General features: G+C 46.5%; 1 protein-coding gene across 4 annotated transcripts in view; it reads right to left on the bottom strand.

Moving 5' to 3' along the window:
* MYO1C (myosin IC) overlaps positions 1 to 22,879 on the bottom strand; it is a 146,164-nt gene that overhangs the window by 46,640 nt on the left and 76,645 nt on the right. For all 4 annotated transcript variants that reach the window (XM_032788283.2, XM_032788285.2, XM_075074027.1 and 1 more), the window contains exons 4-13: positions 21,959 to 22,157; positions 21,054 to 21,134; positions 18,684 to 18,863; positions 17,902 to 18,000; positions 17,547 to 17,660; positions 10,504 to 10,575; positions 10,092 to 10,211; positions 9,729 to 9,811; positions 8,849 to 8,954; positions 7,142 to 7,222 (exon numbers count right to left, since the gene is read on the bottom strand). In XM_032788283.2, the coding sequence (XP_032644174.1) occupies positions 7,142 to 7,222; positions 8,849 to 8,954; positions 9,729 to 9,811; positions 10,092 to 10,211; positions 10,504 to 10,575; positions 17,547 to 17,660; positions 17,902 to 18,000; positions 18,684 to 18,863; positions 21,054 to 21,134; positions 21,959 to 22,157 (1,135 nt within the window). The remainder of the gene's footprint in view (positions 1 to 7,141; positions 7,223 to 8,848; positions 8,955 to 9,728; positions 9,812 to 10,091; positions 10,212 to 10,503; positions 10,576 to 17,546; positions 17,661 to 17,901; positions 18,001 to 18,683; positions 18,864 to 21,053; positions 21,135 to 21,958; positions 22,158 to 22,879) is intronic.

Genomic DNA, 22,879 nt, shown 5'->3' with positions numbered 1-22,879 from the left:
CCCAGAGTCGTAAGGCCTCTTGACACAGGGGCGAAGACCTCGTGCCGCCCTGCTTGTTTATATCGTGCATGGCTGTTGTGTTGTCAGTGAACACTGACACACAACGGCCCTGTAAGTGCTGTTGGAACGTCTGGCAGGCTAGACGAACGGCTCTCAACTCCCGGACATTGATGTGCAGGGTCAGCTCTTGAGACGACCAAAGGCCCTGGGTGCGTAGGTGCCCGAGGTGAGCCCCCCAACCCAGGGATGATGCGTCCGTTGTCAGGGACACCGAGGGCTGGGGCGGATGGAACGGGAGCCCTGCATACACCATGGAGGGATCCAGCCACCACTCTAAGGAGTCTAGGACGGTCGGGGGAATGGTGACGACCATGTCCATAGGATCCCTGGCTGGTCAGTATTGTGAGTTGAGCCACGACTGGAGGGGCCAGAGGCGCAGTCTGGCGTATTTCGTTACGAACATACAGGCCGCCATACGGCCCAGGAGAGCAAGGCAAGTGCATACCGAAGTCAATGGCGCCGCTCGCAGCCTCTGGATGACGGCTACCATAGTCTGAAACCATGGCAGTGGTAGACAGGCTCTGGCAAGAGTGGAGTCCAGGGTGGCGCCAATAAATTCTGTCCTCTGAGTGGGGATCAGAGTCGATTTTTCCGCATTGATCATTAGACCTAGATGTAGGAAAAGGTCCTTGGCAATGCGTGACTGAGGACTCGCGCCTCGGAGGTCCCTCAGATGAGCCAGTCGTCTAGATACGAAAACACGTGTATCCAACTGCGGCGGAGGTGGGCAGCGACTACAGCCATACATTTGGTGAATACTCTTGGGGCTGTAGAAAGGCCGAATGGGAGGACTGCGAACTGAAAATGTTGGCGGTTGGCCACAAACCGGAGGAACCTCCTGTGAGGCTATGTGGAAGTAGGCATCTTTCATGTCGAGGGCAGCATACCAGTCTCCAGGATCCAGGGACGGGATAATGGCCCCCAGGGATACCATACTGAACTTCAACTTTATCGTGTATCTGTTGAGTTCCTGCAGATCGAGGATAGGTCTGAGACCTCCCTTTGACTTGGGGATTAGGAAGTAGCGGGAGTGAAACCCCTTGCCCCGTTTGTACTCCGGTACCTCCTCTATGGCTCCTTTGGCGAGGGGCGTTTGCACCTCCTGTAGGAGGAGTTGCTCATGAGAGGGGTCCCTGAAGAGGGACGAGGGAGCGGGGTGGAAAGGGGGGGTTGAAATAAATTGGAGGTGGTATCCAAATTCCAGCATGCGTAAGACCCAGCGATCTGACGTTAGCTGGGACTACGCAGGGAGGAAAAAGGAAAGATGGTTGGAGAAAGGAGGGGACGGATCTCTTAAAGAAACTGGTACAACGCCCTCGGGTGCACCTTCAAAAGGAAGACTTTGGCCCTGAGGAAGGCTTGGAGGAGCTTTGGCTTTGGCCCTGTTGGTTGCCAGATTGCCTTCGGCGACCGGTTCTGCCTCGCCGTCTGGCGAAGTCTTGCCTCTGCCGGGGCTGACGGTAAGGGCGGTGTGGTTGGGGCCAGAAGAACCTGCGCTGAGCCACCGGCGTGTGCATGCCTAACGAGCGCATAATGACCCTGTTGTCTTTTAGGCTCTGCAGCCTAGGGTCAGTTTTATCTGAAATCAGCCCTTGGCCCTCAAATGGAAGATCCTGGATAGCGTGCTGGAGCTCCGGGGGGAGGCCGGAGACCTGCAGCCACGAGATACGGCGCATAGTCACGCCAGAGGCCGGAGTCCTGGCAGCTGAATCCGCGGCTTCCAGGGAAGCCTGGAGGGAAGTTCTTGCCACCTTTTTTCCTTCATCGAGGATCGCCGAGAACTCCTGTCGTGCGTCCTGCGGAAGCAACTCCTTAAATTTGTCCGCTGCCGCCCAGGTGTTATAACTATAGTGGCTAAGGAGGGCTTGCTGATTGGACACGCGGAGTTGGAGTGCCCCTGAGGAATAGACTTTGTGCCCTAGCAAGTCCATGCGTCTCGCGTCCTTTGATTTAGGGGCTGGAGCCTGCTGGCCATGGCATTACCTCTCGTTAACTGACTGGACAACGAGGGAGCAAGGAGGAGGGTGGACATATCGAGATATTCATAGCCCTTGGAGGGCACCATGTATTTACACTCTACACCTCGCGCAGCAGGTGGGACAGAGGCCGGAGACTGCCAGATCGTAGTGGCATTGCCCTGTACGGTCTTAATGAAGGGAAGAGCCACTCTAGTGGGGCCATCTGATGACAAAATGTCCACCACTGGGTCCTGTAACTCCGGGACCTCCTCGGCCTGCAAGTTCATATTTTGTGCAACAAGCCTGAGGAGGTCCTGGTGGGCCCTGGGGTCAATTGGTTGAGGGCCAATAGAAGAGGTTCCAGCTACAGCCTCATCAGGGGAGGATGAAGAGGAGAGACCTGGAACAAGTGGGTCTGATGAAGGCTCCACCTGGTGGATCGTTTCTGTCTCCCTGGGGAGCTCGGAGTCCTGAGGCTGGGTCAACCCTTCCTCCATAGGAGGAGGAGGAGGGCGGGTGATCGTGGCTTCTGGCACCCTGTGTTCCGAGGTGGCCGAACGCGATGGACCTGGGTGAGAGCCTTGGGCCTGATGGTACGCCCAAGGCGTCCAGAAACCCCACGGCTGCGGTCCATGATCTTGAGGCTGGGGCTCATGGAATAATGCAGCAGGAACATCGGTGTCTGGGGCGTATGCACTATCCGCCTGAGAAGACATGGACGGGTGTCGGGACGGCCATGGAGGAGCCGAGGGAGGCTGGTATGAGTCCTTCGCTCTCGTCGCTGGAGATCTCCTCGGTGCCGAGGATCGGTACCGGGAATCATATTGGTGCCAAGACCGAGACCGGGACCTGCAACCAGCGCGGTGCCGGGAGGTCAACCTGGATCTTGAATGTCTGCAGCAGGACCGGCTACGAGAATCTCGGTGCCGGGAGCGGTGCCTAGAGCTGGAGCGGTACCGAGAGTACCAGGCAGGACGAGAGGTGGATCTGTGCCGTGAGTACAACCGGTACCGCCTAGGTGAGCGGTGCCGGGACTGCGAGCAGCGTCTAGACCGGGACCTTCCATGAGACCGCGAGCAGTGCCGGGACGTGGATCGAGACTGATGTTCGGCTTGCCGATTCCAGTGAAGGAGGTCTCATAGCAGCTGGCTTGCCTCTGGAATGCAGAACCCGCACCGGCGGTGCCAGTGTTTCAGGCAGGGCAGACTCAGTCATCTCGATAAGGTCCCTGGCTGAGGAGAATGTCTCCGGCGCGGAGGGGACCGTAAGCTCAACCACAGGCCTCGGCGGGGAGCTCTCAAGGACCGGACTCGACGGCCCTCGCGGGACCGGAGTCGACAGTACCACAGTCACCGATGCCGCAGCAGGAGTAGGTGCCAGGCGATCCGAACGAGTCTGCGTCGAAGGTGTGGAGGAAGCTGAGAGCCTCCGATTAGGTCCCTGTGCCGGAGAAGGCCGGTGCCGAGGTGTCTTGGCGGAGCCGGCGTGGTCCAGTGCCGGAGGAGCGCTGTCAGCGCTCGGTGCCAAGGACGGAGGGTTCAGGGCTGCCTCCATAAGGAGAGTCTTCAAGCGAAAGTCCTCTCCTTTTTTGTCCGCGGCTTAAAGGCCTTGCAAATGCGGCACTTATCGGAGATGTGTGATTCCCCGAGGCACTTTAGGCAAGAGTCGTGGGGATCGCTTGTGGGCATCGGCTTTTTACAGGCCGAGCACAGTTTAAACCCCAGTGAACCGGGCATGGGCCCAGGCATCGGGTGCGGGGAAGGGCTAATGCCCAAGCCCTGCTAAACTATATACACTAACTATCTAAAAACTATAAAACTAATTACACTATAGACTAAGTCAACTATATACAACAAGAGATCAAATGAACAAGGAGAAGCTAGGGAAGTGGAAGACAGCTAAGCCGCGCTCCACTGTTCCAACGACCGACACGGGCGGTAAGAAGGAACTGCAGAGTGGTAGGGTCAGCAGGGGTATATATCCGGCGCCACTCCAGGGGGCGATCCTGCCAACCCACTAGAGTTGCTAGGGTAAAAATCTTCCGACGAGCGTGCACGCACGGTGCGCACACCTAACTGGAATGGATATGAGCAATCACTCGAAGAAGAACTATATGAACTAACAAACAACTAAAGTTGCTAACTAACACCAGCACAGTGCATAGGGAAGTGGACACTGCAGAGGTTCTGTCTCATTGCCACAAGCAGTAAAAATGAACTGAGGAATAGCTGGGCCTGCTTTTCCCTTTATGCCTTTGGACTGGGGGGACAATCCAGGACATCTAGGGTGCAGGTACTGCCCAAGTGAATACTACTGACCTAAAGAATCTAATCTTCCATTTATGGGACACGTGCACCAAGAGTGGAACCCATGTGGACAATCACTCGAACCTGCAGCAGGAGCTCAGCAATGTTGTAGCCTGGGTTTCCTTGGCTTCCCTCTCCCATCCCTGTCGCTTTGGTGAGAGAATTCCTCTCCCATCTTCACAGAAGGATCAACAGCTAGGTTTGGGGAGTAGAGCCAGGCAAATCCATTTTGCCACTTAGTTAAGCTGCCAGAGTGGCTGCTCTCTCTCACTGCTGCTGGGAGCAGGAGATCAAAGGTCAGGTGGCTACTTTGGTGGTGGCTCATTCTGCTTCTTCTGAACTGCATAGACTCAAACTTTAAGGTCAGAAGGGATCATTATGATCATCTAGTCTGACCTTCTGCACAATGCAGGACACAGAATCTCACCCACCCTCTCCTGTAACAAACCCTTAAGCCATGTCTGAGTTATTGGAGGTCTTCAAATCACGATTTGAGGACCTCAAGGTGCAGAGAATCTTCCAGCAAATGACCTGTGCCACATGCTGCAGAGGAAGGCGAAACAAGTCCAGGGCCTCTGCCAATCTTCCCTGGAGGAAAATTCCTTCCTGACCCCAGATATGGCGATCAGTTAAACCCTGAGCATGTGGGCAAGACTCACCAGCCAGCACCCAGGAAAGAATTCTCTGTAGTAACTCAGATCCAACCCCATCTAACATGTCATCTACACACTGCTATGGCTGTATTATTTTTACAAACTGAGTCAGGATAGAGAAATTAAAATTAGGGCTGTCAAGTGATTAAAAAATGAATCACGATAAAAAATAAATTGCAATCAATCGCACAGTTAAACAATAACAGAATACCATTTATTTAAATATTTTTGGGTGTTCTCTACATTTTCAAATATATTGATTTCAATTACAACACAGAAAACAAAGTGTACAGTGCTCACTTTATTTTTTATTACAAATATTTGTACTGTAAGAAAGAACCAAAAGACATAGTATTTTTCAATTCACCTAAGTACTGTAGTGGAATCTCTTTATTCATAGATTTTAGGACTGGAAGGGAACTCGAGGTCCTTTATAATTAAGGTTGGACTTACAAAGGTAGAATTATGTACAAAAAAAAAAACCTGTACTTAAAAACAAAACAATGTAAAATTTTAGAGCCTGCAAGTCCATTCAGTCCTACTTCTTGTTCAGCCAACTGCTTGGACAAACAAGTTTGTTTACATTTGCAAGAGATAATGCTGCCCGCTTCTTGTTTACAATGTCACCTGAAAGTGAGAACAGGTGTTTGTATGGCACTATTCATATGTTCCTTCATGCTTCAATCACCATTCCAGAGGACATTTGTCCATGCTGATGACGGGTTCTGCTCAAGAACGATCCAAAGCAGAGAGAACCAACGCATGTTCATTGTCATCATCTAAGTCAGATGCCACCAGCAGAAGGCTGATTTTCTGTTTTGGTGGCTAGGGTTCTGTAGTTTCTGCATAGGAGTGTTGTTCTTTTAAGACTTCTGAAAGCATGCTTCACACCTCATCCCTCTCAGATTTTGGACGGCACTTCAGATTCTGACACCTTGGGTCAAGTGCTTTAGCTATTTTTTAGAAATCTCACATCACTCCAATTCTCCCCCAAGGAGTTCAGTCTCAAATTTAATTAATGCATAATTTTTTTTTACGAGCATCATCAGCATGAAAGCATGTCCTCTGGAATGGTGGCCAAAGCATGAAGAGGCATACAAATGTTTAGCATATCTGGCACGTAAATAACCTGCAACGCTGACTACAAAAGTGCCACGCGAATGCCTGTTCTTGCTTTCAGGTGACATTGTAAATAAGAAGCAGGCAGCAGTATTGCCTGTAAATGTAAACAAACTTGTTTATCTTAGCGACTGGCTGAACAAGAAGTAGGACTGAGTGGACTTGTAGGCTCTAAAGTTTTACATTGTTTTATTTTTGAGTACAGTATATAAAAAAATTATCTAATTTGTAAGTTACACTTTCATGATAAAGACTGCACTACAGTACTTGCATGAGGTGAACTGAAAAATACTATTTATTTTATCATTTTTACGGTGCAAATATTTGTAATAAAAAAATATAAAGTGAGCACTGTATACTTTGTATTCTGTGTTGCAACAGAAATCAATACCTTTGAAAATGTAGAAAAACATCAAAAAAAAAAAAAAAAAAAAAAAAGAGTGCTCTTGACTATAGGCGCTCTGCTCAGAATCCCCTTCCCCCCCAACAGACAGACTCTTTGCAGGACACTCTTAGACAGCCAGTTTAAAGGTGTGCAGGGGTTGGGGTGGGCGGAGCTTTGGTGCATTCAGACATTTGTTTTCTGTTGTTTTTTTTTCTTGGAAGATTCTTGCTTCTTCTATACTCTCAGATGTGGTTAATGAGAAATTTATTTGTGCATATGCATTCTATGGCATTACAGCTATACAGGTCTCAGCATTATCCCAATCAAAATATAAGTTACAACATTTTTGCTTCAAAAGCAACTTCTATCTTATTCAGTGTAAAGCTCTTAAACAGTATTGTGTGGTTAGAAATGCCAATAAATGCAAAAACATGCATAGAAGACTGTTATCCTCTGGGTCTACCACACATGGTTCATACTTAACACTGGGCTCTACTCACTTCTATACCTCCCTCTGCAATCCTCGTACTCCCCACTCCCACAAACAACCTGTACACCAGCCTCCACTTCCTTTTCACTTATGACTAGTCACTTCCCATTATGCTCCTAAATATCCTCAATTAAAAATATATATAAATAAATACAGGTTTGTCAACTCACCAAAATAGAAATTATGCCTTTGAATTTCTCTTCCACCAGATCACAAATGATTTTGTTATTGAAATACTGGACAGGTTCCCACTGCCATTCACAAAGAGATACACACAATTAAAGACTGATTAAAGATCTTGATTCTGCACTAGAAGGAAATAGTCTGAGTATTCAGTGTATATCAGAGGATAGAAAATATTTAAAAGTCTTCCTGAGGCCCGCATGTCAAGTATGAAAGATATATTTCTTCCATAAATATACATTTATTTTTCTGATCCCTGGGTTTTTTGTTTGCTTGTTTTGCCAGAGAGAGGCTGAACATCTTTGTCCCATCACAGTCAAAAGGAAAGGGGAAACCTATGCAACCAAGCTCTTTATTCTGAAATATGGCTGGAGTGGACAGTGTCCCTCTGTAGAAGAAGTCTAACTCAAATACACTAGGCAGTTGCAACTAGAAATATAAAAGCTTGTATTATGGAACTAAACTAATACAGAGCTGGGATTGTTGCTCCTGCTGTGCATACGCCACACAAAAAGACTGACTATTCCTGAAACCAAACCCCCCAAAATGAAATATTTATCTTCGTCCCAGGTCATCACTGAGTCACATCGGCAGAGTTTCTCATCTTTCATTCAGATTTGTGAAAGGCAGTCTCCCTAACTCAAAGAGCAGCCAATCTCTGTGGTTGCTTCTCTGAAAAAGGTCTCCAAATTCTGAACGCAAGATTCAAGGGAAAGAACCTCTTCAGAAACTGGGAACCAGGCCATTCACAAAATATATTTAGTTGGTGGTAGCAACAAAAAGGTGAGGAAGGAGCAAAGAAATTTCTAAATGGCTGTCTTACAGCATCCTTATTCTCCTATCCATCTGGGTTCTTCTATAGAACCCATCAGTGAAGCATCTGAGTGCCTTTCAGCCAGCACCAGGTACTTGCACTGAATCTCCAGACAGTAAGAAGGCAGAGAATCCACCACCAAATCTGCTATTTCTTAATTATATGACTGCATGGATCCCAACAGTAGCACATAAAGGATCAAACACAACTCAATCACCATTCTGCCCCTCTTACAAGTCTGGCTTGGAAGCCTGAAAGGCAGGAGTTTGAGTTTTTCTGAAGCAAGGCAAGAAGAAAACAGAGTAATTTTCCAAAAATAAATTGGTAGGATCTACATTTTCTGGCAACAAAATGCCAAAGGGCCACAATGTCATGTCACATTCTTGACAGGACAAGAATTTATGGACTAATTCTGATGTTTGATAGCCTTAAAGTTACAAATATCATAGCTGTGAGCAAAACTGCAGGACTTTCAGTGCCAAACACACAGCTTTTAACCCAGCAAGCCAGAAGACAACTTTCCTTAGCTGAGAGCAGCATTAAGATTTTTATGCATTGTATAGACAAAGGACTACAGAACAAGATAATCACTAATGCTGGAACAGGACTAGTTCTAATCTGAATGGGTTTTGTTTGAATAAATGCTATCACCTGTGAGCAGGTGATTTGCATGTGCAGAAACAGAGCCCAGTTTGAAGCCCCTTTTGTATGAACCAGTTCTGGTGGATCACACACAGACAAATAAGGTAAAAATAATTATTTACTTCCAAATTCTTGGTTTACATACTGTGAGTTATTATCAGCTCCCTTTAATAAACTGGCCTCTCCCAATAGGAGATGCTACAGAGGAAACAATACAAAAGGAGGTCTTGGCTCTTACCGCTATGCCTTCTGACTCATACTCCTCTTGTTCTGATTTTAGTGTGAGTTCTATGAAGAGCTGCTGCAGTTTTTCATTACAATAATTAATACAAAACTGCTCAAAGCTGTAAACAATCAGAAAGAAGTAGTCACTCTCATACTGTATTTCAGTAAAACAAAGTCTGCACCATTTTGGTTGGGCACCATGCATAATCTGTGTACAAATCAAGAGATCTAGAGACTAATATGAGCTCTACAGAGATGAGCCAATTAATAGTCAGATTTGCCCGAGAAGAGGGAGAGAGCCATCAGAGGTAAGCAAGGAGGAAGGTGGGTATAGCAGATATAAATAAGGGCCCATCTACACTAAAAATCCAACAATGGATATCTGCCATAGTTAGGTTACAGGCTCCAATATAATTCCATAAAATAATTCTATATTGTGCTCTCTCATTCACACTACAACAAAAATGAGTTAGACAGAGGACACCAAGACCCATACCCATACCATATAACTGCATGCAGGTGTGATTACAGCTATCGTGTAGATAGGCTCCAAGATGGGCAAAAATCAGTTTTGCATCCTTGAAACATTAAGATGATAAACAGTAGTGAATGCTGAGTTCTAGCAGGGTCCCAACTTGGCACAGAGGTCCCTATGTAGAGATGTTAAGACTAGGCCTCTCGCTCAGAAGGTGTTTGCCTACTACTAGCAGTTATTTTGTTGATTTCCTAAAGTTGACATCTAATCTCATGTTACATAAACCTCTCCTATTAAAGAAGTCCCAGGCATGGGGAAGCCTATTATTCTAATGTTGAGGAAAGGAAACAAAATAACAGGATTAAATAAAAGGAAACAAAGGTTATTCAAAGTTCAAAGACACTGAAGTGAAACAAACCTATTGTGCTGGAAAACCTCAAACCCATAAATGTCAAGCAGCCCTAGAACTGTTGCACTCCTGCAGCCTGGACATTCTGCCCCCTGTAACAAAGACACAGAATACTCCGTCACATTTGGTGTAGCTTTAATCATTAGGTTCAAAGCAGTCATGAACCTCCACTGCTATCTTCCCACAATATTCTACTGTCTGGTCCTCACTCCTCTCAGTGAGAGAGGAATGCAGTCAGAAAATCATTGTTCAGTATTGAACTGAACCCCTTTTCTGCTTCCTAGTTCAGCAGTTTGAACTCGCTCTTCCCACCTGCTCAGTAGCACACTTGTATAGTATGATCATGGGAGTGCCAGTGAGAGAGAAATTTACCTTGTAGGCAAGAGACTTGTTAATCTTATTCACTAGCCAGGAAAAGGTGCGCCCATATACTGCCTTGGCTAGAGCATCCCGTGCATAGGCTGCCTGCTCCAGATTCAGAGGACTGACCAACTGTATGTGGAAGGAGAAGAAACAAATTCAAATAATCAGTCCACTGAGCGATGCAATCTTCATAACACAATACTAATAACTAGCTGTGCACACATCACAATCTCCCAGAGGTACTGATTACTAGTTAGTCACAAGTAGGTTACATGAGACCAAGAAATACAGAGACAGTTTCCTCTCAGACCTGTGAGAAATCTGTAACCAGAAGGAGAACTGTTTAACCTGATTACAAAGCAGACCATATTAGTTGGCTTCAATTCTGGATGTCTCCCAGTTTGCCAGCTCATGTTCTCACCTCTTCCCCTTTTGCTATGATCGTCTTGTGGATCAGTGCTTCCCGGAGCACAGAGCCCTCAACCCCCAGAAGCTGCAAACCACCAAAAGAAAAACTCAGTTAGAGAAAGTATTATTAATTTCACATCTGTTTGAGAGAGACATTAGAAACTTTAGACCCCATAGCTAATCAAGTCCTGCTCTTCACTGATTAACACGTCCTGTCCACTGCTGAGATTCACAGTGATTCACTTCTCATTCGTGGCACATGCACTCAACAGTAAGATAGGGTGACTGGACATTACTGGTTTACCTGGACCATTCCAGCAGAGTGCACAGAAAAATATCTGTTACCCATGTTTTGTAACTGTTCTTTGAGATATGTGTTGCTCATATCCATTCCATTCTAGGTGTGTATGTACCCACGTGCACAGTCAAGAGACTTCTGCCTTAGCAGTATCCATATGGTCAGCTCTGGCGCCCTCTAGAGTGCCATGCTCATACATTGGTATATCAGCTGTCATCAGCCCTACGCCCTCTCAGTTCCTTGAACAATCTTGCCCTGCAACTGGGACCGAAAACCTTGGCAGGCCAGGTGAACTGCCCTGAGCTCCTTGGCTTTTATGTGAAGGGAGAAATCAACCCCTGACCAGCAGCCTTCAGTACTGAGATTCTCCCAGTGGGCTCCCCATCTGAGGTCCAAAGCATCGGTCACCAGAGCCAGCAATGCGGACGAGCCCATAAAGGAAACTCCCTACAAGATCAACACAGGGTCCAGCCACCATGCCAAAGATGCCCCAATGTGGTTCAGCACTTTGACTACCAAGTCTAGGTTGTGTCTGTTGGGGGATGTACTCTGATGCCAACCACGCCTGCAACAGCCAGAGATGGAGCTGGGCACATCAAACCACGTAGGTGCAGGCTGCCATATGACCTAACAGCCATAGACAGGTATGAGCGGTAGTAAGGGATGATCCCTTACACGGGATATTACAGCCGACATGGCTTGGAAGCGGGACTCCGGGAGGAATGCCCTTGCGGGGTGCAGAACTGCCTGAATGAACTCTATCCACTACACGGGTTGACTTTTGTGTGTTGGCTAACAGGCCCAGGTCACGGTATGCGGCTCACACCAGATCAAGCCTGCTCTGCACTTGATCCTGTGATCTGCCCATGATGACCCAGTCATGGAGATAAGGGTATACCTGAACCCCCCGGCATCTCAGGTAAGTGGCTAATGGGGCCATGCACTTTGTAAAGACCTGTGGGGCCGAGGAGAGGCCAAAGAGGAGCGCCGTAAATGGGAAATGGCACTGGCCTAAAGCGTAGGAACCATCTGTGTCCCAGGAAGATCGAGACATGGAAATAATCATCTTTCAAATTGAGAGTGGCATACCAGTCGCCCAGATCTAGGGAGGGTATCATGGAGGCCACAGACACCACGTGAAACTTCAACTTTTGGAGGAATATGTTGACCCGCAGCAGGTCCAGAATGGGACATAGGCTCCCTTTTGTCTTTGGAACCCCTTTCCCCTTCATTTACTGAGGGACCTCATCCACTGCCCCCAGGTAGGTTGTTTACCTCCTGACAGGACCAGCGCTAGAGGTTTGAATGCCCTAGATGGACGGCAATTTTGCCGCCCCGTGCGCTGGTGCCGCGGCTCTGGTGGAGCTGCCACAGTAGTGCCTGTGGAGGGTCCGGTGGTCCGCGGCTCCAGTGGAGTTGCCGCAATCCTGCCTGCGGGCGGTCCACCGGAGCTGCGCGAGCAGCCGAGCGTCCGCAGGCACGACTGCGGCAGCTCCACCGGAGCCGCGGAGCAGCAGACCCTCCGCAGGCACAACTGCGGCAGCTCCACCGGAGCCGCCGGCTGCCCCCTCCGCCAAAATGCTGCCCACCAAAAATTCTGGCACCCTAGGCGATTGCCTAGGCTGCCTAAATGGTAGCGCCGGCCCTGCCTCCTGAACAAGGAGTTGATCGTGAGAAGATTCCCTGAAGAGGGATAGGGAAGAGGGGGGGTGGGAGGGAAGGGCGCCTGTAAACTTTAGGGTGTAGCCTGATAACACTATGTCCAACACCCAGTGGTCCAAGGTGACCTTCGACCAAGCCAAATGGAAGGGGCAGAGGCAGTTTACGAAAAGGGAAGGGCAGATCCAATGCGCTGACTGGTGTGTTGCTCCCGAACACACCCTCAAAACAAGTGCTTTTGGCCCCCACGGTGTTTCACTGGGCCAGGTTGACAGGAGAGCAGGAGGAAGAAAGTCAATGGCAGGTAAACCCTGTATCTTTCCTTCCTGCAGGCCCCTGCCAAAACAGCCACTGCCCTGGCAGCAGAGGAGGCTGGAACGGTGGCCTGGAAGCCTGAGGCGTATGCATCCCCAGTGAGCGGAGGGTAGCCTGAGTGTCCTCCAGGCCACGCAACCTCACGTCCATCTGGTCAGAGACAAATCCGACACCGTCAAATGGGTGGTCCTGAATTGAGGCCTGCATCTCCTGGGACAGGCCAGCAGTCTGGAGCAAGGAGCTGCGCCTCATGACCATCACCAAGGCCATGACCCAAGCAGCTGAGTTGGTTGCATCCCAGGCCATCTAGAGGGAGCACCGGCCTGCCACAGTGTCTTCCCTCCACCTGCGTCTGACGAAGTGGGTGTTCACCCACGAAAGCTCACGCTCCAAAACGTCTGTTAGTCTATAAGGTGCCACAGGATTCTCTGCTGCTTTTACAGATCCAGGCTAACACGGCTGCCCCTCTGATACAAGACATTCCCTCCACCAGAGACCCAAATTCTTAGGCTGCCTCCTGGGACATGGAGTCCTTGAATTTTGAGGAGGGAGTCCCACAAGTTAAAACTGTAACACCCCAAGAGGGCCTGGTGGTTTGCCACCTGAAACTAGAGGCTGGCCATGGAATAAATTTTGCGACCAAACAAGTCCAGTTTCTTTGCCTCTTTATTCTTGAGAGTAGAGCTGACCGTCCCCTGCTTATCCTTTTCATTGGCTGCCGACATGACCAATGACCCCAGGACAGGTGAGCGTACAGATATTCAAACCCCTTTGTGAGACAAAATATTTTTTTTCTGTCCTCTTGGAACTGGGTGGAATGGAGGATGGGGTTTGCCAGAGGGTCTTGGCAATGTTCGGGACCCCCTCGTACACCGGGAATGTCACGCGTGCAGGGGTGAATGTGGAAAGCACGTTAAACAATGTGTCCTCTTGCTTCACCATTTCCTCCTCCTTAAGGCCCAAGTTCTCAGCCACCCTGAGGAGCAGCACTGATGCTCCCTGAAGTCATCAGGTAGACTAGCCCAGGAGAGTCCTGCCACTGCCTTGTCTGGGGAGGAAGAGGACTACCAAGGGAGGTCCCGGGATGTTATCACCCACCAGGGAGAGAGGTCTTGGGGTAGGCACTGGTTCTTCGCCCGCAGCACCCCCCAGTGCATCCTGCACCGATCCCAGTGTTGTTGGTGCCGATCTGGGCTTGTCCGATGCAGCGATCAAGGAGCTTCTAGCAGCTTCCTCCAGCTGGCCAGGGAGCATCGCCCACTGTGGACACCCTTCCAAACAGCCTCGTTCCACCTGCATTGGCATAATTGGTACCCCAAGACGTTCCAATAAGGCCATTGCGTCAGCCACTGGCCTTGCTGCCAAGTTGGCATTGTCGCAGCTGATGCACCCTCCCGAGCCCAATTGCAATACTATCTAGGCGAGGGGCTAAACTGCTTCTCTGAGCCGGAGAAGTCCTCTGTCTCTGGTGAGCAGGTTGTTGAAGCCTGGGTATGGGGTCTAACTGTCTCTGCGGAGGACCGGTGCGGAGTAGGGAGAGCGGCACCATGCTGTGAAGCATCCCCAGAGTCTTGGTGACTACGACTGATGGCGCGATGATGACCGGTGCAGACTGTAGGATGATAGTCTGTCCCTGGGTGAACTCCAGCATGAAGGCGGAGACCAGAAGTGCAGGGCAGATGACTTGTATCGGCAAGCCGGAGACCTGGGTTGATGGGGAGACCAAGAATGTGGCAACATAGGGCTCTCCCTTGGTTCCGGAGACTGGCAGCACTCACTTGACTAGTGCAAGGCCTTTCCAGCAGGCTTGCACTTGTGGGGAGACTTAGTCAGATCCAACGCCACATGCAGGGCCAGTTGCAGCAGGAGCACTCTATGCTCTTCTGGTGCCAGAAGCTGAGCGGGTGTTGACTGCACTGTCAGTCTGGGTCCCCTACCCCTCTCCAGAGTTGGTAGTGGGTCCCTTTTGGGGGAGGAATTTCCTGGGGCAGAGCCTCCTCGCGAGTCCAGATTTGGCAGGCGGCCCAAGCTGGGTCCTTTGCCCAACAGCCCCTGATTAGGTTTGCTCAGTGCCATCTTCTTAACCTTCTTCTTCGGCACTGGCGATGGGGGCCGGTACCGGGAGTAGCCTGGTGCTTGGAGGTGCACTACACTCCAAAGCCAAAGTGCCGGGTGCTGCGTTGGGCTGTGCTGGCTCACAGTCTGGACGAAGGGCGGTCTCCATCAGAAGAGCCCTTAATAGAATGTTGCGCTCTTTGTGTCCTGGGACGAAAGTTCTTACAGCTGCGACACCTTTCTTTTATGTGGGATTCCCCTAGGCACTTTATAAACAGCTACTGTGCAGGTCGCTAACAGGCGTAGGCCTGTTGCAGTCAGAACAGGGCTTAAATCCTGGAGACGGGGCATGCCGCACCTGGGGCAAAGTCCTGTGCCCCTTCCATCCCCGCTCAACTGACTGACACTTACCAGGTACTTACTAACAACAAATGGAACTATTTACAGTTGGAATAGGAGGTTTAAAGAGAAGAAAAACTGCTGACCACTTGAGAAGCAAGTGAAAGAATGATCCAACTGACCACTACGGGCGGTAAGAAGGAACTGAGAGGGCATAGGGCAGGCAGCACCTGATATACCAACGCCTGAGCGTGGCACTCCAGAGGGCACCACAACTGACTCTATGGGTACCGCTAAGGCAGAAGTCTCCGACAATTTGTGCATATGGTGCGCGCACCTGGAATGGAATCGACGTGAACAAGCACTCGAAGAAGAACTAATGTCACCATCCTTTTCTCTCAGTCCAGATAGTCAAAACACTCACCCAGACTTCATTATTTCACAATAACCACCTCCTCTCTAGCTGTGAGATCATCTCCCTCACCTATTGCTATGGCCACATCACTCCCACACTCTGAATCTTTTCACTGGTTTCCCATTTTCACCATCAATAGCTTTCACAACTTGCTCCTCCCTCTTCTCCTCTCATCTGTTACTGCATCACCCCTTAGTCTTTCTGCCTCCTTTGCTCTAGCAATGATATCAGCCTTATCTGCCTGTTTGTCAGGTTTTCACACAAACACCTCTGTGCCCTCTTCCTGGCCATCCCTAACACATGGATCATACTCTCTAACCTGATCAGTAAGGCCACTATCCTCTCCTCCAAATCCCTCTCTGCTGCGATGCCTACAAGAAATAATCTAATCAATACGGACCAAGAAGAAAATGGGGAACGTTGACAACTTATAAATGTTTTAATGCAAATACATATAAATATTGTTTGTCATTGACTGTATCCTGTTTTTCCCCCCACTCTCCACATGTCAGTTATCTTAAATTGTAAGCTCTTTGGGGAAGGAGGACATTTGTATCGCACCCAGCACAGACACAACAATCCTAATCAGACCATCAGGACACTACAACAGCAGGAGCAGGCAAGCCATCTATTTAGTGGGGGGAAGGGTAGAGTAAGAGAAAGCTGAGGGGGTGTTACAATAGGGGGAGAAAGCCTTACCACAGCAGCTAGGAGGTTGGGAGCAGGGTTAAGTAGCTCAAACACCCACCCACACTGCAAACAGGTGTCTCTGGGGCTGAAAGGGGGAAGAGAAAGAGAGAATGCTTCTCTCTCCCCCAGCAGCCAAAAAGAGGGTTTCTGGAGAGAAGGTAGGCTCCAAATTTAATGAGAAACCTACTATAGCCTAAGGTTGACATGAAAAATGAAGCCCCTGAGTGGGATCTAGGAACAGGATACTGTCAGGAACCCCAGAACTTGAGAGTGTATATTAGGTTCTCAACTGAGCAATGCTCCAAGACAGTAGCATATCTGTTTATGGGTATCAGGACTCAGGTAAAATTCCAAGGTCCTGCATATGGATGCATAGATAGGCATGGGGTGGGCAGCAGAAAAACAGTGAATAAGCTAGGAAAGAAAAGCAAGATATTTAGGCCAGGTTTATACTACAAAGTTTTGCCAGCACAGCTATACTGGCAACTCCCCGCACACAGACACAGTTTATACTGGAAAAAAAAAAAGAGTCCTCCTTATTTATATAGCTTATGTCACTCAGAGAGCTATACCAGCAAAACAAATCCTTTTGCTGGTATATACTGAGCCTCCTCTAAAAGGCATTACCAGGATAACTATACCAGCAACAGCTCTGTACTGTAGACTAGCCATTATAAAGGGGAGAAGAGTCAGAAAATAAAGGGAGGAGGTAAAGAGCACAATAGGGCAGGGGAGGGGATAGGAGGAAATATCTAACATAAGCAAGAAATATAGTGCAAGTAGGGCTGGTCAAATGGTACTTGAGGAATGTTCATGTAATGAATGGGAAAAGAGTCATGAAACTATTCAGCAAGAACTATTTTGCTGTATTGCAGCAGCTCACAATAGGTCAAATACTACTCAGTAAATATGTTAATCAACAAACAAGATAAAATATGATGAATAATATATTCAGAGAATATTTCTTTTGCATTTACTAACAAAATACATGACTATTAAGGATTATACACAAACCTTACATAATTATGTTATTTCTATAACGGCAGAGAGGCATAAGCTTGGAGAAAGCGCATGGAAGGTATTTTTCACACAGGCTAATAGGAATTGGGTAAAATTTTAAACCTCTGACCTTAATTATTTCATACAGAAAAGTGACTTTCAATTGACTGCGTCCCTTTAATAGTGTCAAGATCTAATAACTACTAAATCTTGCCCTGGAATAATACAAAAGCAACAGAACCAAGTACATTAGTATATGGGAATGTCCCCAAGGGATTATACTCACCCTGGCCAGATATTTAATCTGGTTCTCTGTGGTCACCTGAGCATTGCCCTGTTCGTTGGCAGCAAACTGCACATTCCCCAGATGCAACACACTAGCTACAATGCTCAGCAAATCCTAGTACAAAAGAGAAAGAAGAAATAATGGTCAAGAAGATGGGAATCAATATGGATTAAAGCTTAGTTGCGATGGAGGGGGGAGGGCAGTTTCTTTACATGTCCATCAGTAGGAGATATTTTTACATTTAGCTTTGTGCAGGACACTCATTCAAAGGCTGCCTCCTGGCAGAAAGAACTAACTGAAGTAGGACAGTCCTCTAAGGTGGGAAGACTCAGATGCACTTCAAGGCATTTCTTACCTCTACCTCATTGTCGTTGAAGTTAATGACTGACAGGGCCCTTCGCACAACCTTCCAGTCGTTTTTATCATTGATGGAACTGACCCTTGCACACTGACCCTAAAAACACAGATTTTGAGATACAGTAAATCTTACAGCCTGACGCATTGTACATACAGCCCGCACAGTTCTATCATGTGTTGATTGTTACAGAAGGGGCCATCTCACCAATATCTTTATAACTCTTGTGAAGTAAGGGAAAGATACTGAAAAGTAATAAACCAGGGGTCGGCAACCTTTCAGAAGTGATGTGCCGAGTCTTTAGTTATTCACTCTAATTTAAGGTTCCGTGTGTCAGTAATACATTAACGTTTTTAGAAGGTCTCTTTCTATAAGTCTATAATATATAACTAAACTATTGTTGTATGTAAAGTTAATAAGGTTTTTAAAATGTTTAAGAAGCTTCATTTAAAATGAAATTAAAATGCAGAGCCCCCTGGACTGGTGTCTAGAACCCGGGCAGTGTGAGTGCTGCTGAAAATCAGCTCACATGCTGCCTTTGCCACGCATGCCACAGGTTGCTTACCCCTATAATAAACTAAGAATTACATCTATCCTATAATACAGGATAGATAGTTTAATAATGAGGATCATTACTTTCACCCAGAAAGTTTCTCTCTCCTTACAGATCAACACTCTGATCTCTCCTTCAACATCAACGAAGTCTATCAGGTAAGGAAAGCTTTTCCCTTTACTGAACATGCAAACCAAGAAATTAGCAAACTGCAGGACTCTGTTCACACCTTCACTAGATAATGGTACTGTTGTGGGTTCTTCTCAAGGCCCAGACGCCTCAGTAGGTCATCTTCCCCTCCCTCTAGCATCTGGTAGAAGATGTGAAAGTTCCTCTCTCCATGATTCTGATGGACAACACGAGATTTCTCCAGTAGGTAGTTCAGGATGTGACCCCCCACAGGTGCCCCCTAAACCAAAGAAGATAAGCTGAAACATCCTACTTCTTAGATGGCAGAATATCAAAGACAAAGAGTTTGGAATAATGGGTCACAAAAAGTAGAAGTAGTCTTTGTCATGTAATAGCATAAAATCTCTCATAAACTAACAAATACTGAGTGTGAGTTTGAGCTCTTGGATTTCCACAGAGTACATCAAACACAAAGTATTAAAGAAAAAAAACTCAAAATATAAAACCATTACACAGATCGATATTACAGCACACCTTGAATGTTGTGTTCACTTCTGGTCACCCCACCATAAAAAAATTATACATGTCTCTTGACATGGATTCCATCCTTGCCTCTAATAATTTTGTTGCTTTTCTCTGGACCTTTTCCATTTCTGCTATATTAGAGACAAGGATGGAGTCCATGGTTCAGAGATATTTAAAAGCTTAGGATGATTTCTGTCTATCTAGGTTTTACACTATGTTAATTCTCATGGCATTGTGGTATTTAGTTTAGAAAGGGAACAAACAAAATACACAAGATGAAGCTATATACACTAACTCTACACAGAAAACTAAGGCTGTCTCTACAGTCTTAATTCTGTCTCTTTGTGCATATTCAGTCTTTAATTTCAGGATCACATGCTCCCCCCACTCCCTCGCCCCTCCCACAGGACCCCAGCATCCTCTATCTTTTTTTATATATATATATATATATAATATATATATATATATATATATATATATATCTGTATATATAAAAATGGAGGTGATTTAATTAATGCCATGTTCTAACATGGACTAAAATGGAGCAGAGACCTTATTTTTCTCTAAAAGTAGGTGGTTCTCTGTGGTAAGATTTTTCACTGGATTAATTTTTATGCCATTTAAACTGTCTATGTAGTTTTGTTTTGGTTTCTCTTAATATATATTTGTAGTAGGAAAACTTTGAATCTGGGCCCTGGCTGAAATCTTGCCTGGGCTGTCCTACTTTTCACTATGGACATATTTCCTACAAAACACTGATTAGCTATTCATAGCTTGGTAGAGAGGTGGCCCTGAAGAGAAAGGATGCAATGGGAGAGTTTTCTAAAATGTTTCGTTTAGGGTCATCTTTAGCTCTTATTGCATTATAACTGAAAGTTTGTGAGCTATGCCCACAAGTATGATTCGTTGTTGATGGGACACACACAAAACCGATAGATAGCACATCAAACCTTCCACATAACAAGCTATACTTTTCTGTCAGAGTTTACCCTACAACAGAGAATGGTTCATGCACAGCTGCTGGTGGATAAAATATTCTTCTGCCACACTTTTATCTTGTCTCTCTAGTATCTCAGGATCATCACAACTACAACAACACTGCAAACACACTTCTACCTCCGCAGGTCTTCCTCTCTCTCCTCTCTGCCAATAATACACACCCCCAATTAAACTTTAAAAAACTCCATGGTATTAATACATACGCAAAAATTTGCTGGAAGCTATGAGGGTTGCTGCACACACCACATACTTGAAACAAACCCACAAAGGCAAGGGAAGGAGACGTTCAAAACCCTAACAGTAAATACCCTCTACTACTCTACTCACAAGCACTTACCTTACCACTGCCACTACAACCATACACTGCAACCCCAACTCTCCCCCCCTTGGAATACAAGCCTTTCATCACCTCCTTTAATAACCATTGTGTACACAACCTTTTATTAAACTACCCTCTTCTCAGCACAACCAACTACTGCACTACACATCCACAATCACTAGGGTTGGGAAAAATTAGCTGGTAAAAGTGTTTGTGAACCAGGATGAAAACAGGGCAGTGTTATGGTCGTGGTGCATCGTCTGTGGTGCACAATAGTTGTGGTAGTGGTAAGGTGAGTGCTTGTGGGTGGAAGAACAGAGTCTCTGTAACTTTTGGGTTGACTTTTCACTTTCTTAACTTTTATGTTTGTGTCAGGCATACTGTGCCTGTAGCAATTCTAGCTGCTTCACAATGAAGTATGTGTATCTAGAGAGAGAGAGACACAATTATAAATCTGAACAACTCTAGAAAACATTTTGTACCCAAACTTTTCTGAAACAGTAGACTCCATTCACAAAAGGCTAGGGTTTTTACTATACCTGAACTGTTGATGCAGATCTCAATATCTATCTATGTGCTTGGGCATCTGAGCAAGGCTACAATGAGGTATATAAAACAGATGTTCACCTTGTAATCAAACTGCACATCCATGTACTTTCCAAATCGGCTGGAGTTATCATTCCGAAGGGTTTTTGCATTTCCAAATGCCTAAATTAAAAAAAGATACCAGATAAAAAAGTAAACAAGCTTCAAAAACAAGGAAACCACAAAATAGAGCATTTTAAAATATTTTTCACAAACCTGCCAGTGGCTTAACTTACTGGCTTACAAACACAGGTCTGAATACCCGAGTGACATATGTTTTGCCAGCATAAGTGGTAGTGTGCACAGCGCTATGTCGGCGAGAGAGCTTCTCCAGCCAACATGGCTATTGCTGCTCTTTGGGGGTGGTTTAATTATGTTAACAGGATGCTCTCTCCCATCAGCACAGAGCAGCTACATGAGAGATCTTACAGTGGCATAGCTACCCCACTGTAAGCTCTCTAGGGTAGATATATTCTAAGAGGAAAGTAAGCAGCTACCTGAGTTCTGATTGTTTGAGCTGTACGCATACTGCAAATGTAAGATTACCACCTTGCATGGGGCTGTTAAACCACTCCTCTCCTCCTTGCATAGATTTATCCTAATCCTACTCCATTAGGAAAATGTGCCACCCGAAGGTGTCTTGTTAAAGCTTCTTCCCTCATCACCAGTATGACTTCATAGGAACTCATTAGCCTGCACACAATGGTCACAGACCTCCTAGCCTTGCCCAAACCTGCCAAACTTCTCCCTCCCACAGGCCCACACCCAGAACGTTGTTTTGAACAGATGGTGGAAACAGTAGAGGGAACTGTGAGGATTGTACAGAACTTGACACTAGAGGTCACTATAACACCAGAAAAATGCAGCACCAAATACATATCTGTGGTAAATCAGGGGACTGAGCTGCCTACACAATGCCAAGTTTCATCACCTGGACTTCAAATTACCTCTAAGACTGGATTGGACTGTAGGAGGCGATCTTTCACTGTTTCAACTTGGTCACTGGCTGGACATGTCACTGCATAGTACTGTAGGATTTTCTTGGTGGCTTCAGTTTTTCCAGCTCCACTCTCCCCAGATATCAGGATACACTGATCCTTCCTCTCAATCCGAAGGGAACGGTATGAGTTGTCTGCAATAGCATAACTAAGGAACAATGATAATTGGAAATTAAGTCTGCTTTCACAAACATGAAAGGCAGAGAATCCTCAGTTAGGCTTTTAGAGTATCCATACTGTCACAATCACAACCAGAAGATATGCCAATTCCAGCCCAATATTCTAACAATGCAAAATCCTAGAAAAGATGGTTCTTTGAAAATAGCGTTTATATGGATTGAGAAACTCTGATCCAAAGCTTCTATAATTACTGCTCACACCAGTTTTCTGGTGTACCTTCAAGTCTTGTTTAAATCAAGATGGATCACAGAATTTCAAACACATTCCTTGCAAAGAAAGGAGCATTAGCAAACAACAATTTCTTTTTTTGCTACTTAAGGTTTTGCTTTGTTAAAATATAATTTATTATAGTTTATCAAATTCCTCTCCCTTCTCTATCCAAATTCCACTTCTGGGGCATTTCCCAAATCAAAACAGTTGAATAAATGTAAATTGTATTTTAGTTTTAGAGTTTGCCTCTGGACTGCATATTCTTATGTATGGGATTTATAACCCCTTTAAGTACAAGGGAAAGGCCAAGAGTACTGCATACCTTATATTTTGTGATGCATCTCATTTATTTAGAGATGACTGCTGACCACATCTTTATTCACAGTCTCTGTGAATCCATGAACACTATAATAGGTATCACAACTTCAGTCTCCTCTCCCCCCCACCGCCCCACCTCCTGCCTTTTGCATGGTGCCTCAG

Source organism: Chelonoidis abingdonii, chromosome 20 (genome assembly GCF_003597395.2).
Source record: "Chelonoidis abingdonii isolate Lonesome George chromosome 20, CheloAbing_2.0, whole genome shotgun sequence".
Classification (NCBI taxonomy): domain Eukaryota; kingdom Metazoa; phylum Chordata; order Testudines; family Testudinidae; genus Chelonoidis; species Chelonoidis abingdonii.
This window is presented reverse-complemented; position numbering and strand designations above follow the sequence as displayed.